The sequence below is a fragment of the Vicugna pacos genome, chromosome 3 (assembly GCF_048564905.1).
Source record: "Vicugna pacos chromosome 3, VicPac4, whole genome shotgun sequence".
Classification (NCBI taxonomy): Eukaryota; Metazoa; Chordata; class Mammalia; order Artiodactyla; family Camelidae; genus Vicugna; species Vicugna pacos.
In genome coordinates, this window is record NC_132989.1 from 14,677,910 (window position 1) to 14,699,850 (window position 21,941).

Sequence of the window (21,941 nt, forward strand, 5' to 3'; positions counted from 1 at the left end):
GGACCCCGAGGCACTCGGGCATGTGCATGTGAGCACGTGCGGAGGCTGTGGAAGAAGGTGGGATTTGAGTCGGCTGTCAGCCCCCCTGCTATGGCCCAGGAACTTGGTCCTGGCCCCCACTTGCCCCTCCGGAGCTACATGGGGTACAGCCTGTGTTCACATTCCCGTTCCCTCTCCGAGTGTGTCAGAGCCGTGCTCAGCGCCCTCCAGGGCGCCCACCCCTGGCCGCCAGCCTGAGGCAGGCAGGCCTGCTCTTGAGTACCGCACTGCAAGTTGCAGATGGGGGCACGTGTGCTGGCTCTCCTGCCTGCTGCGGCCCTGGGGAGCAGGGAGTCTGGCAAGAACAGTCCCCCGATGCAATCATCAGCTCATTCTCTCAGCGCCATGGAGGCAGGGCTGGCTCCTCGCTGCCAGCCACCACCGGGCACAGCTGCCAGCCTCTTGGGCACAGGGGAGGCAGTGAATTAGCGGTTGTGCCTCCTTGGCAGGGTGGCAGCTACAGTCAGGATGGAAGTGCCCCTCCGAGGCAGTGCCCACACCCCTGTGCTAGGCTCTCGAGGGTTCGGAGAGTATGTATGTGTGTGTGTGTGTGTGTGTGTGTGTAAATGAGAGTTGCCAAGGAGACCTTTTCCTTTTCCACATCTACCTCCCTCTCTGTGGTCTCCAGCCATCTCTGCACCACCAGCATCCTGCAGCCTGCCATCCTCCATTACCATGTGCACAGGGTCCGGGCCAGCACGGGGAGGGAGAGGAGAGTGACTGAGACTGAGAGAAAGGGAGGAAACAAGGCAATAGAAACAAGAAAGGGGGTGAAAAGGAATAGGAAGGATGGGGACACCTGAGAAGGAAGGGTTCAAGTGAGGGAAGAAAGAGGTGGGGAAGGGGAGCAGATCAGGCCAGCTCTAAACCAAGCAGGATTATCACCTCCTTTATTCAGAACATTAGACTTCCATTAATACAGCCTCAGGGCACCTTTGCCTTTTGTTTTATTTGTTAATTTCAAATTTGTTCGTCTGCTTGTTGGCACCTGATGTGCTAGAGGCCTTGTGACCCCTGCCCTCTAGCCCCAGTCCTTTGTTCTACAGGAATTCTGCAAACCAGTCCTGGGCAAGGTAATGTTCAAACCATGAGCTCAACTCCAGTGGGGACTCAGAGAACAGCACCCAAAGTGCTGGCACTTGATGATACTGATGATACTTCCAGGATTCAGAGACAGCGGTGTGACGAGGGAGGGGCTTGAGTCCCTTAATAAGAATAATTTTTCCACCTGCTGAGCATTTACAGTGTATCAGCCACTGTGCTCACCTCATTTAATGCTTAGAACAGCCCTGGAGCTAGGCAATGCTTAACCCTGTTTTGCAGACTAAGAAATTGAGGCACAGAAAAGTTAGGATATTCATCCCAAATCACACAGTCTATGGGTCATGGAGTCTCACTAACCACTGCATGACACTGCCTCTCCTCTCCCCTGGGCAATGACCGAGGTGGCCTCTGTGGTCACTAAGGGCTGTTCCTGTGCTTTCATGCATGGAAGCCATCCCCTCCCGGGGGCAGGCTAGAGGTTCTGGGGCAGGGAGGTGGCAGTGCAGCCTTCTCCTGCTTGCCTGAATCTACCTCTAGCCTCTAGCAGCGTTTCGTGCCCTGCTTGCTGCCCACCGGCTGTGCAGCCCCCAAGCAAGGGCCTCTCTTCTCTGCCTGTGAATTGCAACGTTGGCGGCAGAAGCGGGAAGCATATTGTGCGCAGAAACAAAACTGAGTGGTTTTTCCTTTTTCTGAAGGTGGTAATGGTGCAATTAGTGGCTAAGCCATTACCCCCTCCTCCCTGGCTCTCCTCCTCTCCTTCCCCTCTGCCTCCCTCCTGTTTCTCTCCTGGGAAGAAGTGGCTGCATCAGAGAGCCAAACCCCATCATCTTCTCCCACTTCCAGCTCCCAGGAAGAGGGGCAGAATTGGTGGGGGGGGGTACCCAGATGTCTCCAGGGATCCCTGGACCTAAAATAGTGAGTCAGAGATCTGCTGACAACAGACAACATGTCCAGCAAGTGAGATGACTACTAAGGCAGTCTGAAAGTTCCAAAGGGGTGGGCTGGAAACCCAGAGGGTTTGGATCCTGGATGCATTTATCCTGTGCTCTTTGCCGGCCAGTGCTGGTGTGAGACAGCCTGGTGGGCTGTGAAGTGAGCCTGAATGGAGGAAGGGTGGGGTGTAAGGGTCTGAGATTCTAAGTTCAAGCTAGAGTGATGGGGGTGGTCATGGTCACACTTTAGACCTTCCTTTTCCTCTTCTAGAAACTAAAAAGAAGCCTCATGTTTACATACTTCCCAAAGGCCTCCACAGCCCTCAGCCTGTTCCATCTTCGTGGCCTTCCTCTGCAGTGGCACCTTAGTTCTGTTTTGTAGAAAAGGGACTGAAGGCTCAGAGAGGGGCTGTGACTTCCAGGGAGACACAGCTAATGTATGTTGGGATTGGAAATTGAACTCAGATCTTTATATGCCAGTCCCTTTTCTTCTTAACCCCCTCGGCCTAGGGGCTCACCTTGGGGCTATAGATGTGATTACAACCCTGAAGAGTTGAAGTTGGCAGGGAAAGTGCCTACAAAAATTTGGGAATGAGGATTTCAAGGCAGTCTCTGGCCATTCCCCTCCAAGCCAGGCCATGCTCCCCTCCCCACTGCCGCCTCCGCGTCTCTCACCTTGACTTGAAACATAAGCAGAAACTGGGACATGAGCCCCAGGAGACCAGATCTCCTTGGCCCCTCTGGGGGCCTGGGGTGGGGAAGCGGTTATGGAAGAGACCTCAGGAGGGGACCAGTTGTCATAGTTGAGGGGGTGGGGGTGAGCAGGCAGCTAAGGGTGTTCCTTCCAGAATTCTGGTAGTCCTCTGCACATCTCCCCCAAGCTAGAGTGCCAGTATGATGGACAAGGTGGCAGGGAACAGAGAGAGGGAGAGCAGAATAAGAGAGATACAGAGGCAAAAAAAAAAACAACAACCCAAAACAGGAGCAGAGAGATAGTTAGAGACTATAGTCATCCACTGAGAGAGAGGTCCCAATGAATTAGCCATCGTTTCCCTGTAAACCTTAGAACCTGGCTGTTGCCAGGGCAACGGGGCAATACCTGTCTCTCCATAGGAGATGAAGTTGCCAGGGTAACTGCGTCCTGTCTTTCCTGGGGACCATCCCGGAAAGTGGCACCCACTGGCCGTTACCATGGCAACTGCCTTTTTGCCCCACTTAATCCCATCCTATCTGCTATAAGGGCCCCATAGTTGGAAGTGGGGAGGTGGGAATATTGAAGATCACTTGTGGACTAAGTTTGTTCTTCTCCTCCTCCAGCCCCTCCCCTGGTCCATCACCTTGGGGGGTGCTGGGTCCACCCGCCCCCGGGTCCCACACAAGCCTACAGTATTGTGTGCAGTAGGGCTAGGGCGTCCAGGAGCAGGTTTTGCAGTGGAAGGCAGGCAGGTGTTGGGGAGGCAGTTACCGGGGCAACGGGAACAGGGCGTTTCGGAGGTGGTTGCCATGGGGACCTGGATGCTGACGAAGGCTCGCGAGGCTGTGAGCAGCCACAGTGCTCTGCTCAGAAGCCCCGGGTTCGTCAGTCAAGCCGGTTCTCAGTTCGCACTTGGCAGCACGGGCAGGCGAGTGGCTCCTGATTCCAGGAGCAGAGCAGCAGTGCCCCAGTCCTGGTCCTCCAGCCCTAAGCCTCGCCTGCCCGCCGAGTGCCAGGATGGCCACCATCACCTGCACCCGCTTCACGGAAGAGTACCAGCTCTTCGAGGAACTGGGAAAGTGAGTTGCACCTCAGAGAGTCCTGGAAGGCTCAAGGGGGTCAGTGTCATGGGTTGGGGGTGTGCACCTGCAGTAATTTCAGTGCAAACACAGGGAGGAAGGCTGCATGTGTTTGGGGGCCCTTGTATGTGCAGAGTGCCCAGAGCCGGGCGCGGGCATGTTTGCCAAGATGTGCTGAGGTCAGCTGGGGGAGTGTGTGTGTAGAGGTGAAGGGTTGACAGTGGATGGCAGCATGTGTGTGCACACGCACACACAAGTGCACATGACCTGAGCACACACAGATTCTTAGAAACTCAGGATTAAAAAGGGATCTTCCCAGTCGGCTGAGTCCAAGGCTGGAATCCCCTGTAGAGTTTCTCTTGAGGTGGCCATCTGGCCTCAACTTGGTTACTTTTGGTGACAGAGAGCTCACCATCTCCCAGGTAGTCCCTCCTGACTTTAGACACCTCCAGAGGCTGTGTAGCGTGGCCAACTGCTCCCTCCCTGTAAGCACATCCTCTCGCCACCTTCCCCCTGCCAGCTCCTGCTAGGGGTGAGTGCATTGGTAGAGCAGAGGTTAATAACTGAGCCATTGGTGAAGCATCCTGGGTTTTAGGAGGAGGGGAAGGGCAAGCAGGCGAGCTGTGAGGGGGGACACTGCTGTTGCAGGGGCTAGTGATGTGAGTGAGGGTGCACCAGCTCTGGTCCCCTGGCAATGTTGTCCAGCCCCAGAGCTCATTTCCTGTTTCTGATGACTGGTGTAGAGAGAAGGGTGGGAGGATGGGGGGAGAGGAGAGCAGCTTGGGGTAGCTTCATAGGTTGAGGGGTGTCTGGGAAGCATTCCTGGATACCCTGGGCTAGGATGTCCCCTGGTGGATCTGGGGATGGATTCAGGGCAGGGGTACATTTTGGAGGCAGAGTTTGCCCTGTGGGCAAATCGGCTCCAATGCCCTGAGTGGTCCCTGCTGGAGCAGCAGGAATGCAGGGGACAGGGGCCCTGTAAGCATGTATGTGCTGGTGTGAGGTCTGGATGGGCACACACAGGAGTGCATTTTGACATGAGTTGTGTGAGGACTGACTCTGGAGGACACTTGTGTGCACTGAAAAGGTGTGCAAGTGTTCACGAGTGTGTGCATAGGGGAAGGTGCTGAGGAGTGCTTCATGTGAGGCCTGAAAATGCAAGCGTGCCCTGCAGGGGTGGATGGATGCAAGTGGCACAAAGGGGTATGTTGGCTGGTTTGCACGGGAGCAAAGGTGTGCACATGCGTCACTGTGTATACCCATTATGGCAGGTCAGAGCTGTGTGCACGTCAGCTGTGTGTAAATATATGTCTGTGTAAGGATGCACAGGTGGGACTTTGGCTCGTTGGTGTTCCTGGGAGGTCTGGACGTGCACATTTGTGAGGACTGGGGGGCATGCCCACGGAAAGGTTTGTGTGTGTGCTGTGAAGCTTGGCCCCACGGGCTTGAGTGGGAGTGTGGGTGCTGAAGGCATGTGTGAGCTCAGGCTGGTGTCTACATATGTGTGGGAGGTGGGCCTGTGTACAAGGAGGCTGCCCGCGCGCACACACACACTCACACACTTGCGCACTGGGCTATCCTGACACCTACAGGCACACACCGGCTCCCTTGTATAGACACACTCCCATGTGCAGACGTGTGCTCACTCTTGTCTGCAGGCTTCCTGTCTTTCTGAGTATATTTTTGTGCTGGGGGTTGGGTGGGGGGACAGCAGGAACGAAATGTTTAGGGCCGCTCTGGGCATGTGCTGTGTGCTGCCTCTTCTCTGGGTTCCGGTGCCCGCTGGAGGCAAGGATTCCCTAATCAGCTGGGAGCTGCCTCTCAGGGTGCGACTAAGGCTTGGTTCTGGAAGGACTGCGTCACAGAGTGCAGTGAAATGGAGTTGAGATGTGACTCAGGCACTCAAAGTGAAAATAAAAGTGATGTTTTGCCCCAAGAGGAGATGGATATCATGCAGACTGGGTGCTGTGGGTGGGACTTGGCGGAGAGCGCCTTCATGAGCCTTCTCAGCCCCACTGTCTGCCGGGGCGCTTGGAGGGACTGGGTGCAGGCAGAATTTCAGGGGACACGGAGCCCTTTTGTGGCCATGGCAGGAAAACCAAGGGTGGCAGGCATGGCCAGGTCTAATCTCATCACTTTCAGACCTCTTCTTTCCACAGCCTTCAGTGCTCTTAACCTTTTTTAGGTCACATATTCTTCCAGATATCTGATTAAAGTCTAAGTCCACCTTCCCTAGAAAAATGTGCAAACCTATGAAATGTTGCAGGCAATGTCAGGAGCTTGCAGGACATCATGGGGGCTGAGGATGGGCCTGCGGTTCAGGGTGCTTGTATCGGAAAAAAAGGAGATGAGGCCATACACCTCTGATGCCCGGGCTTGAAAGCCTGGGGTGCATCACCGAGGAAGCAGGGCTCTCCTGCTCTGCGTGCAGCTTCAGTCCAAGCGCCCAGTTGGGGACGCAGTGGCAGTGCCCGGCACAGGCCACAGGCCCTGTACCTCCCCACCCACAGCACTGTGATACCGGGGAGGTTTGGGCACCTCTTTTCCCCAACATGTAACCTGGAGATAAAAAAAATAAAAGGGCTGTGAGGATGAAATGCGATGGTTCTCTAGAAGACATAGGGACAAGCCTGGCACACTGGGATCATCGTTGCCCTCAGAGGCTGGGCAGGGTGAAGCCGAGGGCTAGGACCTGCCACGTGTTTACCTTTCGTCTAGAGTTTGCCCAGCTTCGATGAGGGGGCTGACTAACCCCCACATCCCTGCCCATCCACCCCCTGCCCCTGGGATGGCAGCGATTCAACAACTCCTGTTGAGAGAGGCACTGAAGATGCCTGCAGAGCCCATACTTCACTTGGTGACCCAAGGTCTCTGCCAGCTGGGACCCTGCAGTTACCTCCCAGGAGCTGAGCCCCCGCTCCGGGAGCCCACTTCAGATCACTGGCATGGTGACCGGCGGAGGCAGCCGGGCTGGCTCTACAAGGGGACATGGGGGTCTTTGGACCTCCTTCTGCAGGGCCCTGGCTGCCCAGCTGGAGAGGAGGGCACGTGCCTCTCGAAGGCTTCCTGGCACCCTTCCCAGTGAGGACTGGCTCATGACTGCAGGCCTTCGAGGAGCTCGGGTGGGGCTGGCGATGGATGTCAGAGGAGCTGTTCCTCCCCCACTCGGTGGACAGCCAGCCGAGCGGGTGTGGGCTGGAATCAGGGCCCTGTGGCCTCTTAATGCTACTGGATGCAGGTCCCACTGCAGCGTATGATTCAGGATAAGCTGGGAACTTGATTCCTGGTCCCCTAGAGGGTTAAAGTGGGGCTGTCTCTTGGGACCCAGAGACAAGCTTACTCCCTCCTCTCTTGACCCCAATCCTCCTTCCTCCCAGGGGTGAGAGGAACAGAAGCCCAGACCTTCGGAGCACGGAAGCTGGTTCAGGAGCAGGCTGCAGTGATGCCAGCTCCAGGGTCAGGGTGGGCCTGGGTTGGTGGGCAGAGCTCCAGGCAGACCCGACCTTCTCGAAGACCAAGATCAGGGGAAAGAGTCAGGTTCCAGGAGGTGGAGAAGGAGGACGCTTCCTCCAGCATTTGACATTCTCTGGGCTTTGGATCCCACTCCCAAGAGAGGTTAGGGAGGCAGAATTACCCTGCAGCCTGTGTAATCACTGGGCTGTGCAGAAAGAGCCTTCGAAGGAGATTTTACTCGAGAGAGGGGGAGGGGGGAAGGGAGGGAGGCTGGAGAGAGCATGCAACCCACTCCTTTCTCTCTAGAAACAGATCTGAAATTGACTCATGGGCAGTGCTGGGGCTGCGGGAGGGGCTGCAGGGGCCAGCAAGTTTGCCAGAGGGAGGGGAGAGAGCTGGTTCTGGAGCCCCTGTCCCCTCTTCCCTCTACCTTTTTGTATCAGGAATGGGGCTTGGGCTGAGCTGATTAGTAGGGGACACTGGGGCCCAGAGACAGCTCCTTGCCCTGGGGGGGTCCTAGGTCTTGGGTGCTTAGTCTCCCTCTTGAGACACAAGCTCTAATGCCTGTAAGATGTGTTTAGTAATCCCATCCTTCCCTTGCTGTGAGAAGGATCGATGGTGTGATATTAGAGGAGGGAACACCTGGGCATTGATGCACCAAAGATGGGTGTTGTGCTTGTATTTTGCTTCTAATAACCTCTCACATTCGCAGCACTTTGGGGCCAGTGAGGCACTTCTCTACTCATTAGCTCATCTCAGGAAGGCAGGGGACTGACTTACCCATCTTACAGATAGGCAGACTGAGGCTTGAGAAGGTGAAATGACCAGCTCAGAGGACTGGTGGCAGTGCGGCTTGCCTGTGGGTCTCCAGAACCCTGCATGTGGGAGGAGGGTTGATGAGAGGTACCACTCCTGGTGCAGTGTCTGGGGGAAACTTCCAGGGAATTGGGGCACTGGCCTTGTGGATGAGGGAACTTTGAGCTGTCACTTATTTTCCAATTATGGTTTTGCCTCTATAATTTACTGCGTCACCCTGGGTGGATCCCTTGGCCTTTGTGTACCTCAGATTTACCATCTGTGAAATGGGGATCAGAATACTTCTGCGGATGCTGAAATGCACCACTACAGTTGCTACCCTCTTTAGCTTCCTTCTGGGGAAGGCACCTGTGGGAAATTTCAGGCTCCCAGAACATCAGAACGGGAAGCACCATAGATACTGTCTCCTCACAGCCTCGATGGTGGAGCCAATACCCAGGGAGAAATGTTTTACCCAAGGCCACAGGGAGAGGTAGTGGCAAAGCCAGGGTAGGGGACCAGATGATGTGCAGGGGCCAGAGGCCAAGGATGGGACGTTGGGGGGCAGGTAGGACAAGGGAAGGGGACAGCCTTTCCTCCCTCCCACTCCAAGCTACCAGAGCGGAAGGCACGCACATGTTCTGGTGCATGCCGCAGCCCTCCGCCTCCACGCAGCCACCCCCACACAGGCTGAGACACACTGACACTGCCGAGCCTCCCTCCCGCCTGCCCGCCTCCCTGCTCAAGCACACGGTGACTGCTGCCAGCACCCCTGCAGTCTGGGCCCCGGCCCTTGCAGTGGGGTGAGGGCAGAGCCTTGGAATGCAGCGCCCGTGTCCTGCTGCTATTGCACGCGTGCGCACACACGCGCACACACACGCACACACACACACACGGGTGCATCTGGACATGCATACACACACTGGCTCCAACAGGGCATCGAGCAAGAGTCTACCTCCCAGTGCAAGGAGAGCAAGATGATGCTGGCTGGGCTTCTGGGCTGTCTCTCTGTCTCAGTCTCTCTCCTCCCTTTCCTCTCATCTCTGTCTCTCTTTGTCTCTCTGTCTCTCTCTCTCTGTCTCAACCCTTCTCTCTCTTCCTTGCCTGTATCTCTCTGGTCTCTGTCTCTGTTCCTCTCTCTCTGCTCCCCTCTCTCTTGTGCAGGTCCCTTGGCCAAAGTACCCCCCTCCTGCATGCATACTGTCCATGGCACAGTCCCTTCTGAGCCTCTCTGTGGCGCGTTAGGCAGCCTTCCACCCCAGGCCAGCCTGGCACAGGCCCCAGAGCATGTCCAAGTCTGCTGAGGCCCAGCCAGGGCACTAGATCTAGGTCCTCACAGGGCTTGGCTACCAACCAAGGCGTCAGGTGGGGCTATAAGGCCAGTGGGACTTTCTGTGCTGGGGAAGGCTGAGGTCCTTGGTGTCCTGGGATCACATAAAAGGAGGAACACGTCTGTGACCCTTGCATCCACTCAACGAGTGTTTCCTGAGCACATACTCTGTTTCCAGCCCTGGGCTGAGCCCAGCAGTACCACATGCCAGACTTATGTCATCTTTGCCCCCCCTGGGGCTCATGGTCTAGTGGGAAGCTGAGGTTAATTAAATCACTTCAGATATTATTATTTAAGTGCAACTGGATAAGGATTATGGGCACAGACATGGGGCTATGAGCTGTAAAGAGACTTCAACTAGTTAGGGTGAGGGAGGTATCAGGGAAGTCTCCCCTGAGGAGGTGGCATTGGGGAGCTGGAAGCCTAATAAGAGTCAGTCAGAGGGAAGAGGGTGGAATAGTGTTCTTCAGAGTGGGAACAGCATAGGCAAAGGCTCTGAGGTGTGCATTTTGATGGAGCACATCAGCCCTGGGGGGATTGGGGGGTTCCATTCTTCTTAGGCCTGCTCAGCCTGCCTCCAACTTTTGGATGCCTTGGGGCTAGAAGGGCTATTAAAAAGCTGTAGATTGTCTAGAAGAGGAGGCCAGGCAGGGTGGCCAAGGTCTGGAAGCCAAATCAAGTGAGACAGGGCTGAGAAGCTGGAGGACTTCAGCAGGGAGAAGAGACCCTCGGGCAGGGGAGGTGTCCTCTCCCCTCATCTCTGCAGGGTCATCTTGGGGTCCCAGATGATGAGAGAAGACTGCTCTGTGCGGCCCTGGAGGGCAGAGCAGGGCCCCATGTGTAGAGGAACAGGGAGGTGGATTTCAGCTCAGCGTAAGGGAGAGCTTTCTAATGGCCAGAACCGCTCCTCTACCCCCTTGATGGACGTGGCCTTGGGAGACAGCACTCTGCTAGCAGAGATAGATACGCACTCCACAGCCCTCCTCTCGCCCCTGTGCCTCAATTTCCCTCCTGCCCCGCATCCTTGTTCTCATCCGGTGAGATGCTTTGCTGCGTGCATGAGGCAGGAGATGGTTTAGGGGCTAGAACATCCTCAGTCCCGCACTGAGGATGAAGAGTACTTTCTTGTCTTGTGGACGGTGCCTTGTCTGAGGTCACACAAGCTATTGACACATGCGAATTGGGCACTCTGGCCACTTTCCAGCCCAATGCTTGGCTTCTTAACCCTTGGCGCCTTTCTCGCTCAACCTCTGAAGGTCTTTGGGGTGTGTGTGGACAGAGCCAGGCCAGAAGGCCAGCTGAGCCGGGGGAGAAAACAGCCCCTCAGCATTTCCCTGCTTTGCCTGCTCTGATCCTGTCACCAAGCTCTGTGGATATATATATTTTTAAATTTTCCTTTTTGTAACCTATTCAAGAAAACCCAGGCACAGCCAAAACAAGGAATATGTTGGAACTTCTGTTGGTTCAATGTTCCCTGCAGCAAACAGAATCTTCCGGTTCTCAGGCCTTCTGTGTCCCCCATGAGACTTCTGCTGGGTTGGCGTGGGGCAGGCCTGGGGGATGCGGGACAGCTCGAAGACACAGTGTCCCCGCAGCATCTTCTGGAGTCTGCGAGTAGGCGGTACAGCCCAGGCGGGGGGGAGGGGAGATGTGTGGTTTCAGTAAAAGGTCCTCGGATTTTCTGGCTCAACAGTGCTGCAGTTTGAGGAGTTTGGGGCAGCACTGGTATGCTGAGCTGAGGGGAAGAGAGAGAAAACCAAGCAAAGAGGATCCTGAGCTCCCAGTCCCTATCTCCTCTGCCCTGTTTGCCATCTGAGGACCTGCGTCGCTGTGTTTTGTTTGTTATTAAGAAAGGACACTATATATATATATATATATATATATATATATATATATTTTTTTTTTTTTTTTTTTTTTTTTTTGCAGGGGGAGGTAGTTAGGTATATTTATGTATTTATTTGGTTTTTCAGTGGAGGCACTGGGGATTGAACCCAGGACCTCGTGCATGCTAAGCAGGCCCTCTACCACTTGAGCTATACCCTCCCCCCTTACGAAAGGACACTTTGCTTAAAAAGAAGTAAGTAAAAAGAAAGAGAGGCCTTAAAAATGAGCAACAGTTTACTTCACAGATGGGTAAACTGAGGCCCCCCAAAGTGAAGGGATTTGCTTAAAGTATATAGAGGTGGATATCACGGAAACAGGTTATTCATTTTGTTTCTGAACAAATTTGATCCCAGGTTGGTAAGTGTTTGAGGAATCTAGGAGCCCTCGGAGAATTTCATACGAGCCACGATCACTCTCCCTCACGAAACACTCTCACTCCAACTTACAGAATGTTGGGTATTATTTCCCACAGACCCCCCCGACCCTAAAGCCCGTCTCAACTCCACGTTAGGGCCCCCTGATCCAAGAGTAAGGGGTACTGGAAAAAACCAAAGATGATGAATCAGGAGTCCTGGGGTCAAGGTCTTGGCCTCAGTTTCTTTATCTGTAAAATGGGGAAAGGGTGGACCTCAATGGCAAAATATTACTGGGCATACCAGCCTCTGATGCAGCCACTTATGGCCCACACTCTGGCCTCTCGGGTGGAGCGGTTTCAGTGGCCAACTCCAACTTGATCCCTTCCCCCAGACATTCAAACCCCATCTGCTCTGGGTTCCATGCTCCCAGGCCTTGCTCCATGCCAAGTGATCAGATTAGCTAACCTGGGCTGTGATTACTGACCATCAAGAGGTATTGGATGCTAATACTCTCACAGATAACTTTCTGAAATCACCCCAGCTTGTGTCTGAGAGGTAGCATGCTTATGGGTACTAACTGAGTGTGGGGAGATTTAGAGGAGGAGTCTGGACTCTGATTAGGAGGGGCCTATCACCGAGCATCCAGGCAAGATGGTGAGTAGCTGGAAATTTGGGACTAGAATCTGAAAAGAGCAGAGGCTCATTAGAAGCGGATGTTAGCCTTAGGTGATGGTCGGTGGCTTTCATCATTTTGGGGAAGGGGTCACAGAATCCTTTGTGAAGCTAATGAAAAATACGCATCCTGTGCCCAGAACAATGCAGAGACACAGACTGATTTTGTTAAAATTTTAGGTGTGTTCATGAGCCCCCAGAGCCTCCCCAGAGACCCCAGCTAATGGCCCTGGGGGGAAGAAATGGAGGGGGGAGTGGTGAGAATAGGGGGAGGGAGAACAGGGAGCAACCCAGTTGAGGGGGGGTGAAGATATGAAAGCGCTGTCGTTGCTGGGGGGGGGTGGATACCAGGGAGAGGGCGGCGACCCAGAAACAAGAGGGAAGGCGGGTCTCAAAGCTGGGTGGCCAGTGGAGCCAAATGCCACCTGGTGTGGGACAGGCGAGGCACACCAGGCCCAGTGGGGACTGCAGGGGCTAGGGGGGACGGGCATCGGGTGGGCGGGCCTGGCACAACTTTTCTTCCAGGGAGCCGGGGGTGGGAACCAGATTGTGGTGGGTTCAGGGCGTGTGGGAGGTGGGAAGAGGAGGCGGCGGATGTCGGACACTTGTTCTGGAAGTTTGGCAGCAAAGAAGAGGGGAAGTGGCTCAGGCTGCTGGGTCGAGAGAAAGGCTCTTGGCTTTAAAATATTTTTAAGTTTAGGGGAATGATAGTTGTTTCATTTTCCAGAATGAGGGAGACCAGGATGTGTTTGAAGAGGCAGCCACTGAAGGGAAGACCTGAAAGGTTGTCAGGACCAACAATCAGACCCTCAAGGAGGGCAGAGTGGAGGGGGGCTCTGGTGATTATGCCCCCATCCACAGTGCTCTTGTCTGCTGACACCCACAGGCACACCCTGGGCTCTGGATGGCCCGGGGGGAAGCTGGGGAGGTTCCCTTTAGAAGAAGTTGACAATAACTAGTCTTGGGTACCAGGAACCTCTTCCCATCCCTATGTAGTGGAGACTCCTCACCGATGGCCTAGGAGGAAGCCGGGCTGGGGCTCATCTCCATCTTTCAAATGGAAGTATAAGCAAACCTGCGGCCAAGCTGAGTGAGGACCCCGGTCTTTCGCGTCCCGACCTAATGCTCCTGGTGCTGCCAAGTCAGCATTTTGGAGTGTTTGAGACCAGAGAGGGTGATAAGCCCCCTATGGGCCGGCAGCCAGCCACTCCCAGGACACCGTGCCTGCCAGGCAGCTGGAAAGCAATTTCCAAGCGTGACTCTTGCTTTTCACGGCCCATTAGCACATTCCCACATTCTCAGCCACGCTGGACCCACTATCACTCTGCCCTCCCCATCCGTCTGTCGGAGAGGCAGGTGCGGCTTCCCTGCCGGCTCACACCCAGGGGCAGGCTGCTCGCCCCAGGGAGCACCCCGTCCCCCTCACGTGGCCCCCCCAGCACCTCTCCTGGCTTGCTTCTTCCCTGAGCTTGGCAAACAAGATCCATTTTGCTTCTCATAATGCCAGCTGTTCTCATCATCTTGGAGACAATGATCTCAATAAAAGGTGGTGTTTCTTGAGCCTTTACTGTATTCCAGAGACTGAGCTAAACCCGCCGTATACCATATTCTCTCACTGAATCCTTGAAACAGCTGCTCACAGCGGGTATTTTTCTTACTACATTTTACAGAGGAGGAGACAGGCTTACTGAGGTGAAGCAACTTGTTCGAAAGAGTCTGAGCCATGATTTGAACTCTGGGTGGTCTGGTTCAGGAGCTCCTGTTCAGATTCACACAGAACCTCACCAGCTGAAATGGTGGTCACTAGCCGCTTCTAAGGATTTAAATGAAGTAAAGTTAAAAATTCATTTCCTCAAGTCTGTTGGCCATATTTCAAACGCTCTCTAACCATATGAGGCTACTGGCTGCCACACTGGACAACGTAGACTATCTCCATCATCGCAAAGGGTTCTGTTGGCCAGCCCTGATATGGAATATTGAAGGTGGAAAGGCCTCTGTACTGTTTAGCTTCACGCTAACCCCAACCTCCACGTTGCCGATGAAGAAACTGAGGCCCACATTGGGGCAGACCTCCCAGCAGGGCTGAGCTCTCCAGTGTCTGTCTCATGCACACACTCCTCCTTGCCCACATTCTGTGACCCCCTCGCTAACACGGGTACACACTTCATACCCAGGGTGATGCACGTGTACTTTGACACACCCAGAGCCTCATGGCGTCACATCCACAAGGGCGCAGTTGGGCTGCCAACACACACCTGTGGGCAGACACACCCCCTGAACTCTTTGCACCCAGGAACGCTATCACAGGTGCTCCCAGGACCCACTCACGGACGCCCCCCACTCACTCAGGGCCCTCAGTGCAGGTCTCATCCCTTCCTTCCGGTCACTCTCGCCCACCCTGCCCTCCACACCTGGGCCTCCTCCCCTCTTCCACCCTGTCCAGTTTCCAGGCTCCTGCCCACCCACCTGCTGGCCACCTGCTCAGCTCGGGGCCGTGGGAGGAGTGGGCTGGCCCTTCCTCTTGCCAAGGCTGCTGGGCTGTGGCCACTCGCTCACATAGGACAAGAATGCAGAAACATGACTTTTTTATACAAAAGATTAAAAAGAGAGCAAGTTAAGGCTGCAAGCTTACTGCCCGCACTCTTATTTTTGCCACAGATTCTCCTCTGCCCCTCAGCTCCCCGATCCCCAGCACCGTGGCAGGTGGGGAGGAGCCTTTCCACTTGTGGACAGAGACCTGAGGCAGCGTAGGTAGAGAGAGGGGCTCCTCGGTCCAGGCCCTCTCCTCGCCCCATTCGATGATCTGTGTGCCTGGCACCGTGCCCAGTGTTTTGCATGTGTTACCTCACTTAATTTCCCCAACAAACCCAGGAGCTAGATACTATTATTGCCCCCATTTTACAGGAGGAAACAGAGAGGGGAAGAGCCAAGTTGAGTCATGATCAGACCACAGGCGTTTGTGAGCCCAGAGCCCCTGCCTTCGAGGGCTGCACTCTTGCCTTTGGTGGAGACAGAAGACCAAGGGCAGGTGACCTGGATTCTCTTCACAGCCTCATGAGGAGAATGCCTGCTCACTTGATGCTTCAGGTTCCTGATCTGTTAAATGGGAGAATCATAATCCCCACTTTGCAGGGTTGCTGGAAGGAACAGGGAGCTTAGCAGTGAAAGTGCATTTAAAGGGAGGACACATTCTGGGTATGTGAGAGGCTGATGTCCTCTGGATCAGCAGCTCTGAACTAGTTTTGATCAACTCCTCCCTCTGAGCATCTGCTAAAAGCTATGCATCCTTGCCCCAGAAAAAAATTAAAAAAACAAAAAGCACATACCTCCACTCAGAGGCACAGGATCTCCTTCAGGGGGTGAAGGGTTCCTGCAGCCTCTCTGCCCATGGCCTGGGCCCCTAGTTGGAATCTGGGATTTACACAAAAGCTTGGCTCTGTGTTATGAGGAAGAAGTTCAGCAAGCGTGTCTTCTCGTTTTACAGACATGGCTCCTAGGTCCTCAGCTCCTGGGGCAGAGCCCCGGTTCATGGGGCTTGTCAAGCCCCTCCTCGTAGAGCCCCATGTGATGGCCCATCGGTGCTGAGTTCCAGGAGGCCGGGCGCCTAACAGGGCTTCCCCAGAAGGCAGACAGGACAGTGCCGAGCTGGCTGCGAAACAATCACTCGGGCAGCCTGTTAACTGAAAATACAGATTCCTGGGCCCACACTCAGAGACTCTGATTTGGTGGGCGGGGTGTGGCCTTGGAATATGTACTTTTAAAAGATCCCCAAGAGATTCTGAAACAGCCAGCTCGACAACCATTGGTCTCAGGTCTTTACCTAGGTTGGAGTTTTGTTTCTCTCAAGGAGAAATTTTCTCTCTCCCTCCCTCCCATCCTCCCTCTCTCCCTCCATCTCTCTATCATCAATATCATGTTAATTAAAGTCCAGCTCTGACCCAAGCATGAGGTGGACGCCAGGGAGCGAGCTGAGACCAGCCCCTGCACTCAGAAACTTACCACCTCCTTCCTTCCCTGCCCCTCCTCTCCCTGAAGTTCTCAGAATCTTTCCCAGAAGTGGCCACTTGAAACATTCTCTTCCCTGGGACTTCCCTGGGACTCCCACTGGACAGGGACCTGGACGTCCCTGTCTGGGTTGGGGGGCCACCTTTGAAAGACGAGTGTGCCCACCTTACTCAGATGCCTGTTCTTGTTCCTAACACCCCTGACTGAAGTCCTCTTCCCTGTCCCATTTCCATCCCTCTCAGCGAAATCTCCCTCCTGTTCCTACAGTAACATTTATGGAGGCCCTGTTGGTAGCAAAGATGGGGTACCTGTGCATGGGGTGTGAAGAGGAAAGTTCAAGTCCTGGCCCTCAGGAACCCTCTGTTGGGTGGACAGACAAGCTGGATGAGCAACCACAGTCCCGTGCTAGATGGGGAGCAGTGGGGGGCTCTAGGAGCACAAACAAGGGGCCCTGTCATGGCGAGACAACTCAGCGAAGGAGACCCGGGTCTGCTGCTCTCCTCCAGGTGAACAGCAGACAGGGCTGCCCACCCAGGACGGTCTGTTGCCATGCCTGTGAATTCTGGCCTTCTCCGGATTTCCTATGAGGGCATATTTCCTGGTCTCTAGCCCCTCTCCCAGATCTTTCTTCCGCATCCTGCTCCGCAACTTCCCACCCGCTCCCTTGATGCCACCCAGACATGAAGCCAGCGACATTATGCCCAGGGCTATGTGTGCAGCGGGCATCTCTGCCAGCCTGCAGGCTCCTCAACGCCTGCCAGTGTCTGCGCCTGCTCCCATCAGCCTCATCTTTGTGGCTTGGAGCTGCTAGTGTGCTTAGGAGAGGGGACCAAAGTTTGGAGGATATGGTGGGATGCGGCTGTGTCAGGAAGCTGAACCTGCAGGCCAGGAAGTGGCAGGCACACTGGGTGGCGGAGAAGCCAAAAACCTGGGAGTATGGATATCTGAGTTCCAGACGCAGCACAGCCTGTTACCTGCTGTGTGACCTTGAGCAGTCTACTCTGAGCTATGCTGAGCTCAAAGTCTTAGGCTCCACTTCAAACTTAAGGAATCAGAATCACATTTTAACAAGATGCTGGGTGATTCATACGCACATTAAAATTGGAGAAGACTGTCCAGGAGACTTGCTTCTTGCCATTCGCCTGTGCTTAGAGTGGTAATGGTGGCGACCACAGTTAGTGTCGGGCCCCTTAGGGGCCTCCTCTGTGATATTCAGGGGTTGGACCCGATGAGCTTTGGGACAATATGGCACCTAAATGCCAGATCTAGCCCTCAAACTAGTTTTGTTTGGCAAGATATTATGTTAAATTTTTTTTTGGAATGAAGTGCTAGTACTTAAAAATTGGGAAATGTCACATAAATATCCAGACTTCCGGCTCTTCTTGAAAAAAATCAAGCAATCTGGGTAATGGGCCACATTCCACACGGCAACAATGTCTCCTGGGAGCAGTGAAATTCACAGCCCTTGCTCCAAGTTCTTCCAGCCACAAATACTTTTATGGTGAAATCTCAGGAGTGTCTTAAACCATATGAAAAGATGCTCAGCTTCACTCTGAATGTGAGAATTCCAAATCAAATCCACACCGAGTCGCCATGTTCCACCTGTCTCACTAGCAAAGATATGAACGTTTGATAACACATTGTGCTAAGGGCAGAGGAAATGATCCCCTCATATACTGGTAGGTTCATCTCTAAGATGGATAGTCTCTCATTATCTGTCAATATTACCAAATAACACCTACCCTTTGACCAATAATACCAACTCTGGAAGTTTATCCACAGACACCTGCACGCAGGGGAAATGTAATTCTAATGCACACATATAAGGTTAGTCATTGCAGCACTGTTTGTAATAGCTATGAATTGGAACTAACCTAATTGCCCATCAATAGGGGACGGGCTAGGTAAATTACAGGACAGCCGTACAATTAAATAATGGGGAGCTCTATGTTATAATATGGAAGGAGGATCTCTAAACAAATTTCTGAATAAAAGGAGGGTACAGAACAGCACGCAAAGGCCAGGACCGTTTGCGAGGGGGAGAGCACCTGTGGAAAGCTGCTCTGGCCGCACTGGCCAACTCTGGGGAAGGGACTTTGGAGACTAGGGTACAGGGATGGGAAGGAGTCTTTTAACTATCTCCATCTTTGTGTCTTTTGAACTTTGAACCATGTCATGTGTTACATACTCAAAGAATAAAAAACTGAAAGCTTCCAGGGACCTAGATTCTGTGATTCTAACACTGTATGATGCTAATATTTTAGAACTTGGTGAACCTAACTTATGACTCTAGAAGGCTCATCTCTCATGAGGCCAAGCTCCTAATGATTTACTACTAGTGGTTCTTCTGGGTCCCCGAGTCGGATTACGGCAGCCGCTGTGAGCTCGAGCAGCACTGGAGGGGGGATCCCTCCCAGCACAGTGCTGCTGCACGAACTCCGGTGTCTCCTGAGGACGCAGCCCTTGAGCCCTCCCTCACCGTCTTTGCCTCCTCTGCCCTAGGGGAGCCTTCTCGGTGGTGCGCAGGTGTGTGAAGGTGCTGGCCGGCCAGGAATATGCTGCCAAGATTATCAACACTAAGAAGCTCTCTGCCAGAGGTAGGTGGCTGATCCATGCCTGACCCGCCCTCCGGGGATCTCCTCCCTTCACCCCTCCCTCTAACGCTTGGGTTGGAACCAGGACGTGGGTCTGCCCCCTGGGATATGCTGCTGTCAGAGGTGGGGCTTTTCATCCTATGGGTGTTATGAGAACAGACCCCTCCATATTCCTTCCTTAGGGGTCTAGGCTGGAGGCCACAGCCTCTTTGACAGGCCAGGCTCCCTGCCCTCCACCTACCCAGCCAGATGAAGGTTAAGGTGCCAGGTGGGCCCTCCTTTCCTTGTTCTTCTGCCACTCGCCTCCGTTCTCACTGCCAGACCTCTGCCCCTAGCGTTCTTTCTGCCTGGATGCCCTTACCTGGCTCCTTACAAGGCTGGCTTTTTCTCAACCTTTGAGTCTCAGCTCAATGCCACATCCTTTGAGATGTTTCCCTGACCTCCAAATCTGAGGGGATCTTCCCCATTTTTTCTCTCTCATTACTGTTTACTTTCTTTGTGGCTTTCTCCCAACCTAGATTTAACCCACTTACTGGCTTGGGTCCTTGTTTAATATCCATCTTCCCTCTTGACCATAAGCACCAAGAAGGTAGGGATGGGTCTCACTCCCTATAAATGCCCAGCACCTAGGACAGCACCTGACACATCCAGGGCTGAACCAGTGTCCAGTGACCACCATGTGTACCCTGCTTCAGCCACACCAGTCCACCTTCTGGTCCCTAAATACTCCCTAGGACAGTAGTTCCCAAGCCTGGAATCCCTGGAACACTTCAAACACCCCTGATGCCTGGATCCCACCCCCAAGTGTTGTGATTTAATTAGTCTGGGCTGTGACTTGAGTGCTGGAAATGATTCCCAGGTGATTCTAATTTGGAAGTGGTCCTAGACCAGCAATATCGGCATCACCAGGAGGTTGTTAGAAATGCAAATTCATGATTCCAGATGTAATGAATCAGAATCTGCATTTTTAACAAGACACCAGTGATTCGTGTTGACATTAAAACTTGGGACACATGCTCAGAAGCTTTTCTTCTTGCCCTTAGCATGTGATGTGGTTAGGCTGATAATGGTGGTGACCATGGTCAGCATGTTAGAGACGATTACCTTCAAATATCTATTATTCCCCACTCTCAACGGTGGGTCTGAGCTGCCTTGGGGACCCCTAGGGGTGATGGGAATTCTGTTGGGTAAGGCAGGTACTGGTGCGAACTGTGCAGTGTGGAAGACATCGTGTGAGGAGCTGGTGCAGCGTCCAGGTGTTTGCCTGGCATAGTGGCAGCTGTGTCTGGGCCGGCGCCCAGCAGGTGTGGGTTTCACGGTGGCTGGTACAGGATGTTCACATTGTCTCCCACGGGCCTCCCAGAAGGCTCCGTGTCAGACTGTGTGCTGCTGCCTTTCATCTCTCTGGCTCAGAGTTGCTGGGAGCCCAATACTTTCTCCCAGTTACTGAACTCCCCAGCAGGGAGGATAGCGTCCTGCAGGGAGAGGAGGCTGGGGTGGGGGTAAGAGTGGTTCTCTGATGAGCAGGGCCCGCAGTGGCACACAGTCAGCATGAACGGTGGTGTGGAAGGGCCAGAGCTGGAGCCGGGACAGGGAGTCAGGGCGGGCAGGCAGGCTAACAGGAGTGCTGCCTCATGGCCAGATGCTGGGACTCGCCTTGCCATTGCTGGGTGACTAGTGGTGATCTAATGCCCTCTCTGCTTTATGTTTCTAGTGAGGAATGGAGAGATGTCCCCATCCCTGAGATACGGTAGGGGCAGGACGAGAGCCACAGCCCTGTGGGGTGGCACAGGATGTCTTGGGGTGACAGGCTGTGTTGCCTCAAAATGAATGACGATCAGGAACCAAGGTCCTCCTTGGAAGCTGGCACTCTCAGAGCCACATCCACACACACACACACATACACACATAGGACAGAAAGAGACAGATGTGTATGGGCAGAATGAAAGGGGCAATGCCTATTTGCCGGCTGGTGACTAAGCATTACTGGGGCAGTGTAGACTCTGGGCTGTGCAGTAACCGCCCAGCCCAGTCTCTGGCAATTTGTGGAGCCTTTGACCTCTTGGGAGGAAGATGCCCAGGCCTTGGTGAGTGTGAGGGTGGGAGTGGGGATGCTCTCAGGGGAACCTTCCCAAAGAAGTCTGCCAACTGCCAACGCTTTTCTCCCCAGTGGGAGAGGAGGGGCAGAGCTTCTTTTAGCAGGTTTCTTTGTTTGCCACTCACGGGGCCCGGGGTGGGAGCGGTTTGATGTTGAATATTTGGCAACACACTCTAAGCTTCTCCTGAGAGCACACCCTGGTGACTTTGGCAGCTCCCAGCAGGGGTCGTGCCCACCCAGGGCATCTGACCACCCCTCTTCCTTCCCCACAGGGCCAGCCTTTTCTATCGAGTGGTTCCCAAACCCAGGACACAGGTTTTGTGTGTATTTTTAAACTAGTCTTTTGTATAAAATGATCATAGTATAAATTCCAAGAAGCCATAAAGACATGAAATGAGAGGTAAAAAAAAATTTCCTGTCCCAATCCCTGCCTAATCCCCTTGGGAGCCTTTTGAAAAATGCAGCTGCCCCAGTTCCTCCCCTGAGGGTGGGGGATTCAGTAGGTGAGACCCAAGCCGCTGAATTTAAAAAATCCCGCTGGCAGTGACCATAGCCAGTCCGCGCTCAGCACTAACTCCCTGCCAGGGGCTCTGGACGCTTCCCTAGCCACAGTCTCACCAGGAAGAATTCATCAACATTTTAGGGCAGGCTGGGTGCACAAATGTGGCTGGTGCAGCCGTACGTGACTGGCTCTCAGGTACAGCATCCTCACAGGCCCCGCTGTCCACCTGAGTGCCGACGGTCTCTTCCTTGGCTCCCTGGTGACCAGTGCCAGGACAGCAGGTGGGAAGCATGGTGTGAGCTCATTGGGGCTGCCCCTGAGCTTCAGGGCCAAGCAAGGGAGCCTGTGAGGAAGCAGTAAGACACGTCTTTCCGGTCGTCCTCATTCCCTCCCCACCCCTGCCTGGTGCTCTTGGTCCGTGGGATTATTTCGCCCACCTCCCAGGATCTGGAGGCCTGTTGAGG

General features: G+C 54.0%; 1 protein-coding gene across 2 annotated transcripts in view; it reads left to right on the forward strand.

Annotated features, from left to right (window-relative positions):
- The first annotated feature begins 3,726 nt into the window (after positions 1-3,726).
- CAMK2A (calcium/calmodulin dependent protein kinase II alpha) overlaps positions 3,727-21,941 on the forward strand; it is a 62,161-nt gene continuing 43,946 nt past the window's right edge. For both annotated transcript variants that reach the window (XM_072954871.1, XM_072954872.1), the window contains exons 1-2: positions 3,727-3,788; positions 18,786-18,880. In XM_072954871.1, the coding sequence (XP_072810972.1) occupies positions 3,727-3,788; positions 18,786-18,880 (157 nt within the window). The remainder of the gene's footprint in view (positions 3,789-18,785; positions 18,881-21,941) is intronic.